At 33.0% G+C, this 12,527-nt stretch overlaps 1 protein-coding gene across 1 annotated transcript in view; it reads right to left on the bottom strand.

Moving 5' to 3' along the window:
* Positions 1-12,527, bottom strand: part of LOC149961223 (uncharacterized) — a 25,932-nt gene extending 13,405 nt beyond the window's left edge. The window contains exons 1-2 of the mRNA XM_090176092.1: positions 12,491-12,527; positions 6,782-6,884 (exon numbers count right to left, since the gene is read on the bottom strand). Of these exons, the coding sequence (XP_090032218.1) occupies positions 6,782-6,884; positions 12,491-12,493 (106 nt within the window). The 5' untranslated portion in view covers positions 12,494-12,527. The remainder of the gene's footprint in view (positions 1-6,781; positions 6,885-12,490) is intronic.

Here is a 12,527-nt window from a genome sequence, read left to right as displayed (position 1 = left end):
GCACACTGCCAAACATTTAACATTTCTATTTAAACATTTCATTCAAGAAAACGACGGCAAATTCTGTATGTTTTCGTTTCGAGGGGAGTGGACAAAATATCGAATTACGGGGGAAGGAACGAAGCGAAAGAGAGGCTGATTTCATCCTACTTAAAACGCGTGGCATCACGTACTCCTTATATCGGTTACTGCGTGACGAAATCTTCCAAGTTAAAATGCGGTTTCTCCAGATTTTATTTTTTATTTACGTCTTCTACCAAGAATGTATTGGGGTGGACAGAGAATACGCAGAAAGCACCCTGCTGTAAAGCATAGCGCTGCTGATCCAACGCCGCTATCGCAGATATTTTCTCTGGCGTCGAACCGCCGTCGCCGAGTCATTTACTTTTCGGCGCGCCGCCGCTGATCAATTCTTATCCCACCGCCGAAACATTTTGGAGTTTTTCTACGTAAGGTTTTTTCAAAATTATCAAAAGGGGGATACATTTTTCCCACTTCGCGCCGCCGCCGACAAAAAAAAATCAACGCCGCCGATGATTTTTGAAAATGCAGTGCGCCCATATTATCCGTAGTTCTATTTTATGAACCTTGTAGCACGCCGCCGGGTAAATTTCGCAAAACGCCGCCGTCCACCCAAATCAAATATATACTGCTCGCCTACTGATTCCTCCGGAAGAAAAACCCCTTTCTCCAGGTAAGAGGGGGGGGGGGGCGATCGCGAGCTTTTTAAATCCGTGCAGGCGTAGAATATCTTCCGAGATCCGTGAATGCAGAGGCTAGAGTTGCATATTCTTTGTTAACCTGATTGAATTCTTGTCTCTACCTACTACATTGGCCCATTTCCAAACTCTATGAAGGCGAAAAGAGAAATTATCGAAATATTTCAAATAATAACTAATAAGCTAAACCGATAATTTTTTTGTTTGGTATCATGTTACGAATTAATTTTAAAATAACCAAAATCCTTTATACTATCACAAGTAACATAATAACGATAAGTATGTCAAATAGGTAAAATTATCACCGAACGTATTTTCAAAGCTATTGCGCAATCTAGGTTTAGATCTCAGCACAGAACGCGGTAGGTTAGGAAATTAGCATTAAAACAATAGGAAGTGTCATACTTATGGTTTCTTACTGTTATTAATGATAGTTTGAAGTTCCATATTTATCGTGGATCAAAGCATTTCGCATTTATCCGAAGCTGGTAGGTATATTTGGCGCTAGTTACGTTAACATTTAAAAACCAGTTGTAACGTGTAGTAGCAGATGATTTTTTGATTTAATGGCTACTCTATTTAAATATGTACGCTGATTTAGCTAAAATATAATCACCATTTCATGTAGAATCAACTAACATAAGTTATTAGTTTCTAGAAAAAATACAAATCAATTAATATGGCAACAAAGGGGTCGTAAGCATTACCATAAGTGACTAAATTATAATAATTATGGCACAGAGTTCCGAAGTGGTATTTAACAGGTGATAAATAACGTTATGGTATAAAATTTAAAAAGTGGTAAATAAGTGTAGATTATGGTAAATAATATATTTCCAGGAATTATTTACAGTATTTAAAACTCAATCCTACATTTAAAGAGATAAAGCCTTTAAAATTTAGAACAGACTTGTAGAGCAATTCAAATAAAGTTTAAGATCTTCTAAAGCTGATATATTTAGAATGATTTTCTAGATTTCACATATAATATAAACCAATATTTAACGTTATTTACCATAATTTACCAGTGGTATGCACAATATTTGAAACACGTGATATTTTTGGCACTTTTGTTTTCATGTTAATTGGCTTACCGAATTTTCATACCGACAGTACAATAACAATCATGCTCATCTCCGACTGGGACTTGCAACCGAACTAACAAGTAAGTAGTATATCATGGTCCTTTGTAATAGTATATTTCGCCTTGGCCATGTTTTGGGAAGTAGTTTACATCTGCCCCAATACTAGTTTTGGGTGACGTAGGGTAAGCGACGATTGTATTAATAGTTGTAGACTAAACTAAGGCTTGTTTCATTATAAAACAGGGTATTTAAATACGGAGCAGCTACAAAAGAGCGAGAAATGGCTTGTTACAATAGAAAACAGTGTAATTAAATACGGAATAACTACAAAAGAAACAGAAATTTTTTATTTCAATGAAAAACAGGGAATGTGCATTCGGAGAAGCTACAAAGAGCCAAAGATGGCCGGTTTCAATGGAAAACAAGGTAATTAATTACGAATCAGCTACAAAAGAACCAGAAATTGCTAACCTAACCTAACCTTAACCTAACCTAACCTAAACCTAACCTAAACCTAAAATAAACCTAACCTAATGGTAGAAAAAAAAATTCTGGAGAAAAAACAAAAATGACAAATACAAAACATTTTATAAGATAATAAGAAACTAAAATCGTAGTTTAGTCTACAACTATTAATACAATCGTCGCGTACCCTACGTCACCCAAAACTAGTATTGGGGCAGAATCTGATGTAAACTACAGTCATGTTTTGACTGCGCTGAAGCTCTTAAAATCCGTTCAGTGATAATTTTTGTCATGCTTATTTTCTATTATGTTACTTACGCGTTACGTTTATGCTGTATTTCCACGTAATGTCGACTACGAATAACAAACAGCGGGTGTAAATCAAGATAAACGGTTACAATAGAAAACTAAAGCTTACGAAACGTATACCCAGAAAAAAAAAACTGATTTTTTTGATATGGCGCCAAATAAAAACTAAAATAGAGTCTGAAAATCGTTTGGTTTGAAAGAGTTCAACTTGTCACTACTAGTGCTCGGATTTCGATTAATTTTTATCCATGAATAAAATAAGCTCGGCGATATTTAAATAATATTTATTTAAATAACCAATAGTTGAATAAAAATTGTAAAATGTTTAAATAATCGAAAGTGAATAAGCGCTTTGGTCCCATCCGACCGAAATCCCATTCGTTCGAAAACGATTTAACATTGAGTCTCAATCGATCGAAAATACCCCAATTGTGCGGTTTACAGCCCAATTTTGCACGTTTATATTATTTTTTATAGTACATCAAATTTCGTTTTTATGAGACGTTTTTTAAATAGGTTTACTTCTTATATAAATAAGTGTTGATAGTCTTATTGGAGCCAGTTAGCTAAAATGGAGAAAATAGCTCACAAAGGAGGATTCGAATGTAGAAGTCGCGTTAGCCTTACTCGACGCAATTGCTACAAACTTAACCATTCACATTAAAAAATGAAATTGTTCGAATTATTGTATTCTTGATATAAATAAAAAGTTCAAAGCATAAATATATTTATAAAAGCGCGCCACCCTAGGGAAGTGAGAGACTAACCTAACCTAACCTAACCTAACCTTACCGTTAGTACACCTGTAGCAATTTTGTTTAGGTATAACGTGTTTTGCGTACCCTGCTATATCTCGGGGCAGAAGTAAAAACCAAAACAAAAGGTCCCAATGAACCGAATCCGCCTTTTGGGCTATATTTCGGAAACATTGAATTCGGTTGAATGGGAATATACCGAATAAGCCTATTATTTAAATAAAACAAACAATTATTTAAATAAATGCCACTTTTATTCAAATAAATGCTTGGTTGCGTAAAAAAATATAATTAAATAAGTTAAAATGATATTCTTTTTACCAACGTTTTTTAAATAAATCGGAAAATTTGTGGATACCGAATAAACAATTCCGAGCACTAGTCACTACACGACAATTAAAATGTAAATAAAATTTGCCGAATTAGATATTTCAAACAAACTAAACTTATAATTGATTTTAAATATCCGAGTCCCCTAGATCAGCGGTTCCCAAAAGGTGTTCCGCGGAACCCTGGGGTTCCGTAAAATTGTCACAGGGGTTCCGAGAATTCGCAGCGCGGCCATCTTTGTTTGTGTCAAGAGTTTAAGATGAGTAAAAAAAATGAGTTGGGGTTCCGCCAGAATTAGGTGGATAATTTAGGGTTCCATAGGAAAATAAAATTGGGAACCGCTGCCCTAGATGGCGTACGTAAAATGGGGCGGAATAAAACAATTTCACGTACGGTAATAAACCAACTCAATTGCCCTGTACGAGCGACCGGTACAGTTTGCTCGGGCTTCAGTCATACCCTGACAATAGACCATTCTATAAAATCAGAGCTAAGCCGGCCAAAGACTTTATTATTATTATTTTATATCTATTAGCCAAAAAGTGTTGCATGTTTGCCAGAAAAAAAATGAGCCGCCCTGGTTCATAAAAAATCAGGCTATCTATTCACAAAAGTAAATAAGCACATAAGTAGTATTTTAGAATGGTCTATTCGTAGCTTGCTCGTAGCGTCGTAAGCATAAGTCGTATCGAAGCCTCGCTTTGAAACGGCCGCCATGCCAATAATTTGACGTCACAGATCACGAGGCAGAACGCCACAGGTAACCGCAAAATAACCACGTGACTGCTATGGGCGTCTTAATGTCATGGCCGACCTATACGCTTTAACATGGCAACGAACACTAGCCACACCCACGTCAGCGTTGAACCGTTGAAAGTTGTTGAACGACTTTTTGTACTTCGGTACTGACGTGACGATCCTCAACGGCTGCTCAACAAACTCAACGTCACAGTCAGTGCCGTATTTCCGCCTAGGCCAACCTAGGCCGTGGCCTAGGGGCCCATCCTTGGAAGGGGTCCTCCAGTGACCGTAATTACAGTATTCGAAGGCATAAATCTATAATATCAATCGTAATTTATATTGGAGAAATTCCAAGCTAGAAGATTTTGTTTTAAAATTACCAACATTTCTGCCTGGCAGTTTACGGACGCAGCCTTAAATAGCAATGTTGCATAATTATCGCATATTTAGTCGACGATTGTCAAGAGCTTTTATTTAGTAATATAACCGTAGAGCTCAGACTTCTACGCTGAATCAGGGAAATTCAGGCACAGCCTAGTTCCAGGGATAAGAGTAAATGCAGCGCGTGAAAAGGGGGCACAGAGTCCTTATCTGCCTATAGGCCCAGGATATCTAAGTCCGGCCCTGGTCGCAGTGAAACGTTGGGCTTGATTTTAATTTTGCTTTGACGTCTGTCAAAGCGTCTAATCCTTTTACAATTACTAGTTACTGATTGCACACTGGGTTTAAAGTGGGGAACCTAGAGCCTGAGGGGGGGGATTAACGGGGTCCAGACGTTGATTTTTGGTATTCGCTCCTTCTATGAGCCCAAGGGTTCAGGGGCGGGATATGAGGTCCAAAACACAAAAGTTGTTTGGAGCGCAATTTTTTTATTTTGTTCATAAATAGGCGCAAAGTCTTAAAGTGAGCATGAAATAAATAAAAAAAGTAGTTTGCTAAATCGCGCTACGTCTAATTGTTTTAATGGAAATATCGCCAAGCACCTCTAGCTTAATTCTGTTACACCTGGTGGTCGAATTTGCAGAAATGTTAATTTCATACTTCCTTTAAGTGGCGGGGTGGAGCAACCAAACCAAGATCCGCCCCCTTCGATATTAGCTTAGCTAATTATTATAATTATTATTATTATTATAATTATAATTTTTAATGCACAATAAACCACTTTTTCATTTCATTTCATTATTATTATAATAATTATGATTATTATTATCAAAATAATAATAATTATTATTATTATTATTACTTTTATTATTATTATTATTATTATTATCATTATTATTATTAGTATTATTATTAGTATTATGTAATACCCTATTCAGACGAGGCTAATAAAACTGGGTTCAGTAAACCAAAGTTAAATTTTTATAGCACATTTCAGTATAGCTAAATAAGCTCTGGTTTCAAAAACGGGTTCTAAACCCGGGTTTATAAGCCTCGTCTGTAAAGAGTATAAGGGTGTACCTCTGTCGGTTTGTATACCAAAACACAAAGCTATTAGCAAGAAAATGAATAACTTATACCGTCAGAATGACGAAATTCGAATGTTCATAAATAAATTACTCATTCGCCGTTAGTGTTCCAAGAAATTAGTTGTTCTTTGTAAATCGTAACCACAGTGTAAAACCATCGTAACTTTAGTTTCAAATTTTCATAACAAAATCAACCTTGGAAGTTTTAGAAAGTAGGAATGTTTAAAATATGAAATAAACAATTTGCAACCACTTAAAAAATACCTAAAAATCAAGGTACAAAAGAAAAGGGCTAACTTACTGTATTTCGTTTTGAAATTTTCATTAAAAACAATTTAACTTGAAGTTACTATAATTTTGTACACAATAAAGTAATCCTTCAAGTTTTCTTAACCTGTCTATTATCGTAGTTTCAAGTTACGATAAAATTAATAAAAAAAAATTCAAACAAGTAATGTTGTAGCTTAAAGTTAGAATATTTTTAAACAAAAATATTGTATTAAAATTTAGTATATTCTTAACCAGTTATAATTTAAATATAGCAAAGTCTATTGTCAGTATCATAAATTAGAGTTATGTATGTTTAAGATGATCCCATTTTTCGTTAGAAAATATTCAAATCAGCGTTACGCTAATTTTAAATATAAGGAAAAAACCAAGAGTTTGGTTCGGAGGCGTACACAATTCAAAAAATAAACCGGATAAAATTTTGTGCAATTTAAAAAATAAACTACCCATGGCTACGCCTCTGTAAAAATAACACGTAGAGGAATTCCAAAGCATAAAAAATCGGACAAAAAAAACATCAAAAATTTAAATTTTGAAACCGCCTTTAACCGAAAAATAAATTTAAAAAAAAAACACAAAAATAATTCTTAAACGAAAAGAAATATCAACAAATATCTTACCGGAAGTGACGAAACAAAGGAAGATTCCGTACTTGGCCGGTAGAACAGAAGACCGAAGCGACAGCAGTCGCGCGACGAGATGCAAGGATTTCATCCTCATCGTCTGAGGATGATAGCGAAGAAAAAGCAACCCTCTGTTACTTTTACTTTTTTTCTCTTTTCGGCCTCACCCACTTTCCTCGCGCGATTACGTAGTTCTCCCTAGCGCACGTGCGCCCCGCCGATAAATGACAAGGCTCAGATGCGCGCGCGAAATAACTCTCGGACTCGGTAAAATAAAAGGAGAACTGCTCACTTAGCGCGCGCGAGCCCGCGAAAAAATCGGAGATATATTTCATTTACTTTCTGGGTACAAACATTTATAATATTTATCTTTTTTTTTCTTTCTCGCGAGCCAAGCTAAAGAACCGTTACAACGATTTCATCAGAAAACAAGTCGACCAAAGGTTATATAGTCCGGCGCTTAAGTAGCCATTCCGCGAAACTAACGAGAGAAAAGCGTGGTACTATATAAATATTAATTTAATTTAATTAAGTGTTAATTTAATAATAATTTAATTTGATTCAATAATAATTTAATTTAATTAAGTGTTAATTTAATAATAATTTAATTTAATTAAGTGTTAATTTAATAATAATTTAATTTGATTCAAAAATAATTTAATTTGATTCAATAATAATTTAATTTGATTCAATAATAATTTAATTTGATTCAATAATAATTTAATTTGATTCAATAATAATTTAATTTGATTCAATGTTAATTTAATTTGATTCAATGTTAATTTAATTTGATTCAATATTAATTTAATTTGATTCAATATTAATTTAATTTGATTCAATATTAATTTAATTTGATTCAATATTAATTTAATTTGATTCAATATTAATTTAATTTGATTCAATATTAATTTAATTTGATTCAATATTAATTTAATTTGATTCAATATTAATTTAATTTGATTCAATATTAATTTAATTTGATTCAATATTAATTTAATTTGATTCAATATTAATTTAATTTGATTCAATATTAATTTAATTTGATTCAATATTAATTTAATTTGATTCAATATTAATTTAATTTGATTCAATATTAATTTAATTTGATTCAATATTAATTTAATTTGATTCAATATTAATTTAATTTGATTCAATATTAATTTAATTTGATTCAATATTAATTTAATTTGATTCAATATTAATTTAATTTGATTCAATATTAATTTAATTTGATTCAATATTAATTTAATTTGATTCAATATTAATTTAATTTGATTCAATATTAATTTAATTTGATTCAATATTAATTTAATTTGATTCAATATTAATTTAATTTGATTCAATATTAATTTAATTTGATTCAATATTAATTTAATTTGATTCAATATTAATTTAATTTGATTCAATATTAATTTAATTTGATTCAATATTAATTTAATTTGATTCAATATTAATTTAATTTGATTCAATATTAATTTAATTTGATTCAATATTAATTAATATTGATATAATTCTCAATTTTAACTTAATATTAATGTAATTCTCAATTTTAACTTAATATTAATGTAATTCTCAATTTTAACTTAATATTAATGTAATTCTCAATTTTAACTTAATAGTAATGTAATTCTCAATTTTAACTTAATATTAATGTAATTCTCAATTTTAACTTAATATTAATGTAATTCTCAATTTTAACTTAATAGTAATGTAATTCTCAATTTTAACTTAATATTAATGTAATTCTCAATTTTAACTTAATATTAATGTAATTCTCAATTTTAACTTAATATTAATGTAATTCTCAATTTTATCTTAATAGTAATGTAATTGTTAACAGTTGGCAGCAGTTTTTTTCAGATATCGAAGGACCGCTCTACCTTCGACAATGGTTTCAACCAAAACTAAATTCATGAAATTTCTCCCTTTATCAGAGTATAGTTCCAGCGCTATCTAGGAGGCGCACAGCTATAAAGTAGTCTTTGGGAAGAGGGGGGAAATTATAAAAAAATATTTCCCGAGCGACGTCACTCCCACTTCCTACGACACTTCCACCTCCATTTAATTGTCGAAAGATAAAATAAAATCCGCTTCGAAAACTGCACAACATACTGGAAACGAGATTTTTTTAATTTGTTATAGATAAGCTCCAGATAATTTTAGTTTTGTTACTTTTGTTAAATGTAAAAAAAACAATGAATGTTTAATTAAACTACAGGAAGTTCAAAGAAATTCCACGGAAATTAATCTTTCCGATTTATTTCTTCGAAAAGGCCACCGATATTTTGCGATAAAAATTGTTCCGCAAAATATAAATTTGAGTCAAGAATGTATGTCCCGAGAGGACATAAATAATTTTATTTCATTGTTGTGTTTAATTTGTAAATAGTTTTATTTCATTGTAGTGTATAATGTTTAAATAGTTTTATTTCATTGTAGTGTATAATTTGTAAATAGTTTTATTTCTTTGTAGTGTATAATTTGCAAATAGTTTTATTTGATTGTAGTGTATAATTTGTAAGTAATTTTATTTAATTGCAGTGTATAATTTGTAAGTAATTTTATATAATTGCAGTGTATAATTTGTAAGTAATTTTATTTAATTGCAGTGTATAATTTTTAAATAGTTTTATTTCATTGTAGTGTATAATTTGTAAGTAATTTTATTGAATTGCAGTGTATAATTTTTATATAGTTTTATTTCATTGTAGCATATGTAACATAATTACTAATAATTATGTTACATATGATTGTAGTTTATAATTTGTAAATAGATTTATTTCCTTGTAGTGTATAATTTGTAAATAGTCTGAATTCATTGTAGAGTGTACTTTTTTTGTTACACTATTGAAGTGATTAATATTGTATTTGTAATTTTGCATTATCACTAGTATTTGAATATGAAACTTAAATTTTCGATGAGACGAGCGGAATTGATTATATTTTCTTTGAGCTGAGCTTTAGCAGTATTCAATTCGAAAATGAGCTATCATTAAACGCGTTTGATATGAGCGGATATGAGAGACATTATCTAAACTGCTCTTGAGAAGAACGTGAGTTACAAAGATGTCAGGTTAGCATGAGCGGCTTGTGAGCTGAGATCTAATTTTCAAAAAATGCCCATCACTGAATTTTTAATTCCACAAGAATGAGCCTGACCTAACTGTTATAAAGGCGAGTTCAGATATGATAATTGAAGTGACGATATAGTTAACGCCTTAACAAGCAAAACTTCACCAAAGAATATATACTTATTTCTACTTCAGGAGAATGACCATGTTGAGACAATTTTTCACTAAAATATCGAAGATTGGAACGATTTAATTATTGAGTTGGAAAATAATTACTCAGAGCGTGTTGTAACACGCAATAACATTACCAAATGTGTGACAATCCCTGTACTTTCGTATGCTAAAGGTTTAATGAATGCTCGACTCGAGATCGACCACATAAAAGACTATTTATTGTCGCCTTTCTGGATCTTTTTTTAGTCTATGGTAGTTAGTGTAGGGAGCTGTTGGCTCGATCGCGTGGCATGCAGGGCTTGCCACCACCCTCCTACTCGTTGTAACCCACCCACCTGAATTAAAGGCTTCAAAAGTCGCTTGAAGACTTAGGCCTAAGGTGGTGCCTTGGGTATTAGCATGGACTAATTAACAACAGGGACGGTCCGGCCCGGGAAAAAGGTAAAAAGAACAAGCATCGACGCACTCTAGCGGTACTCGCGGGCATAAAAGGAAATGCTTGTATAGCCTGGTGATTCAAAATAACCGGGGGGAGAAAATAGGGAAAGAAGCTTCCTTGGAATCAAAGACTATATATACGCTTCGCTTTCTAGACAGGCGTGTTCATAGGAAAAACCTGTTAACACCTCTGTAGCACTGTAAAAGCTGGGGTAATATTTTGACCCGCGACTAGAGGCACCACTAGTAACACAGCTCAAGCTAGGGGCAAATTTTGACCAGCGTCGAGATGGAGCCACAATCGGTATGCAAGTTGAGCCATAGAACACGCCTGTCTAGTAAGCGAAGCGTATATATAGTCTTTGCTTGGAATGCTTGGGCCTTGGAATTTAAAAGTTGAACCATGAGATTACCATGCGGTGCTAATATATTAGTCTTTTAAATTAATCGTCGTAAAAATTTAGATTTCGAGCTTTTCCGATAGTACATATAGTAAAATATTCTGCTTACCGTCTGAAAGCAATTCCCAAATTTGTTACGGTAATTATTATCATCATAATATAATATTATTCATAAATATAAATGATTGTATCAATTCTTAATAGTTGTTTACCTTTTTTTGATGATGAATAATTTCCGAGATAATTTCGAATCTATCTTAGAATCGGAGGTGGAAAAATATAATTTAACTATACCAATTATACGTTATAGTTATTTAACGTTGTTAATTAGTCCATGGTATTAGCCTAGTTGATTATTATTATTATTATTATTATTACTATATCGTAGGTAGATGGCGATAGCATCTCCACAGAACGACGAAAAATCTAAAAATACACTTGAATACAAGTGGGGAGGGGAGAAGGGAAAGTATGCCTTGGGGAGGGAAGGAAGTTAAAACCAACAAATAACGCCTCGTAGTGAGGAACGGAGGAACTAAGCTTGGAGAAGAGAAGTATTCTGGAGTGGAAAAGTCGGGCGCCACCCGCGGCTTTGTAAAATTCCCATCATGCTCTTTTTGGTCGGACGTCATCAAGCCAGAATGATGGCAGATAAAGCTGACGTCCGACCAAAAACCGGTTTAACCGGGGTAGTCTGGGTAATTCTAACAGCAATAGGCGGGAAAGGACGTTCTTATTACCGCTATGGGATTTTCCACTCCAGAATACTTCCCTCCTCCAAGCTTAGTTCCTCCGTTCCTCACTACGAGGCGTTATTTGTTGGTTTTAACTTCCTTCCCTCCCCAAGGCATACTTTCCCTTCTCCCCTCCCCACTTGTATTTCGCTCGTAACATTCATTATGAAATAGGTCTAATTGACACACTTTTGGTAATTATGTCACTTTTGCTGCCGTAAAGGTGAAAAATTTGCATTACTTTAACAAAAACTTTATAAAGAGTGACTTACAGGTCCTGGCTCTCGTAAATATTACTTCTTGGCGATTTCCTTGGAGGATGATTTATTGAAGCATCTATTGGCAGATCGGTTTCGAGCGTTCTTGGAGCACTCGAGAGCCATTAATTGAACACGCTAAAATTTAACGATATACGAGGGGCGTATAGAAATCATGATACTCGATCTCCAAAAGGGCGTCTTTTCAACGAAAACCTTTGGCGTAGATTCAACTTTCAATTTAAAATTAAACTTTCAATGACGAACGGTTGCTTTGTGGGCGTAAAGCAGATTCATTTCACTGAGGTTATTATTATTATTTAAATTCTTTTACTGATATTAAAACTGGATTAATGAAAGGTTACTTGATAGACTAATACACATTCAGAGTGAGCAGTCCATTGCAATTTATAGTGAAATTCTTCACCAATTAGTTTATTAGTTTTACTGATATCGGCAGATTTCCGAGGATAGCCAGAGTTCCTACACAGTACTGATGAGCCCCAAAAGGACGAAACCGGTCTACTGTTGGAATCTCTGGCCTAAATTTTGACTTGATACTTGATAGACATTTAATTTTCCGAATAAAATAAAGAGAAGTTTATAGAGTGCGCTACCTCAACTGTCATACCATGGAGGAAGAAACTACTATCCTGAAGAAGAAAAGC

The sequence above is a fragment of the Leiobunum rupestre genome, chromosome 1 (genome assembly GCF_980474605.1).
Source record: "Leiobunum rupestre chromosome 1, qqLeiRupe1.1.hap1, whole genome shotgun sequence".
Lineage (NCBI taxonomy): Eukaryota > Metazoa > Arthropoda > Arachnida > Opiliones > Sclerosomatidae > Leiobunum > Leiobunum rupestre.
The sequence above is the reverse complement of the archived record's forward strand: the minus strand, read 5'-3'. Positions and strand labels throughout refer to the sequence as shown.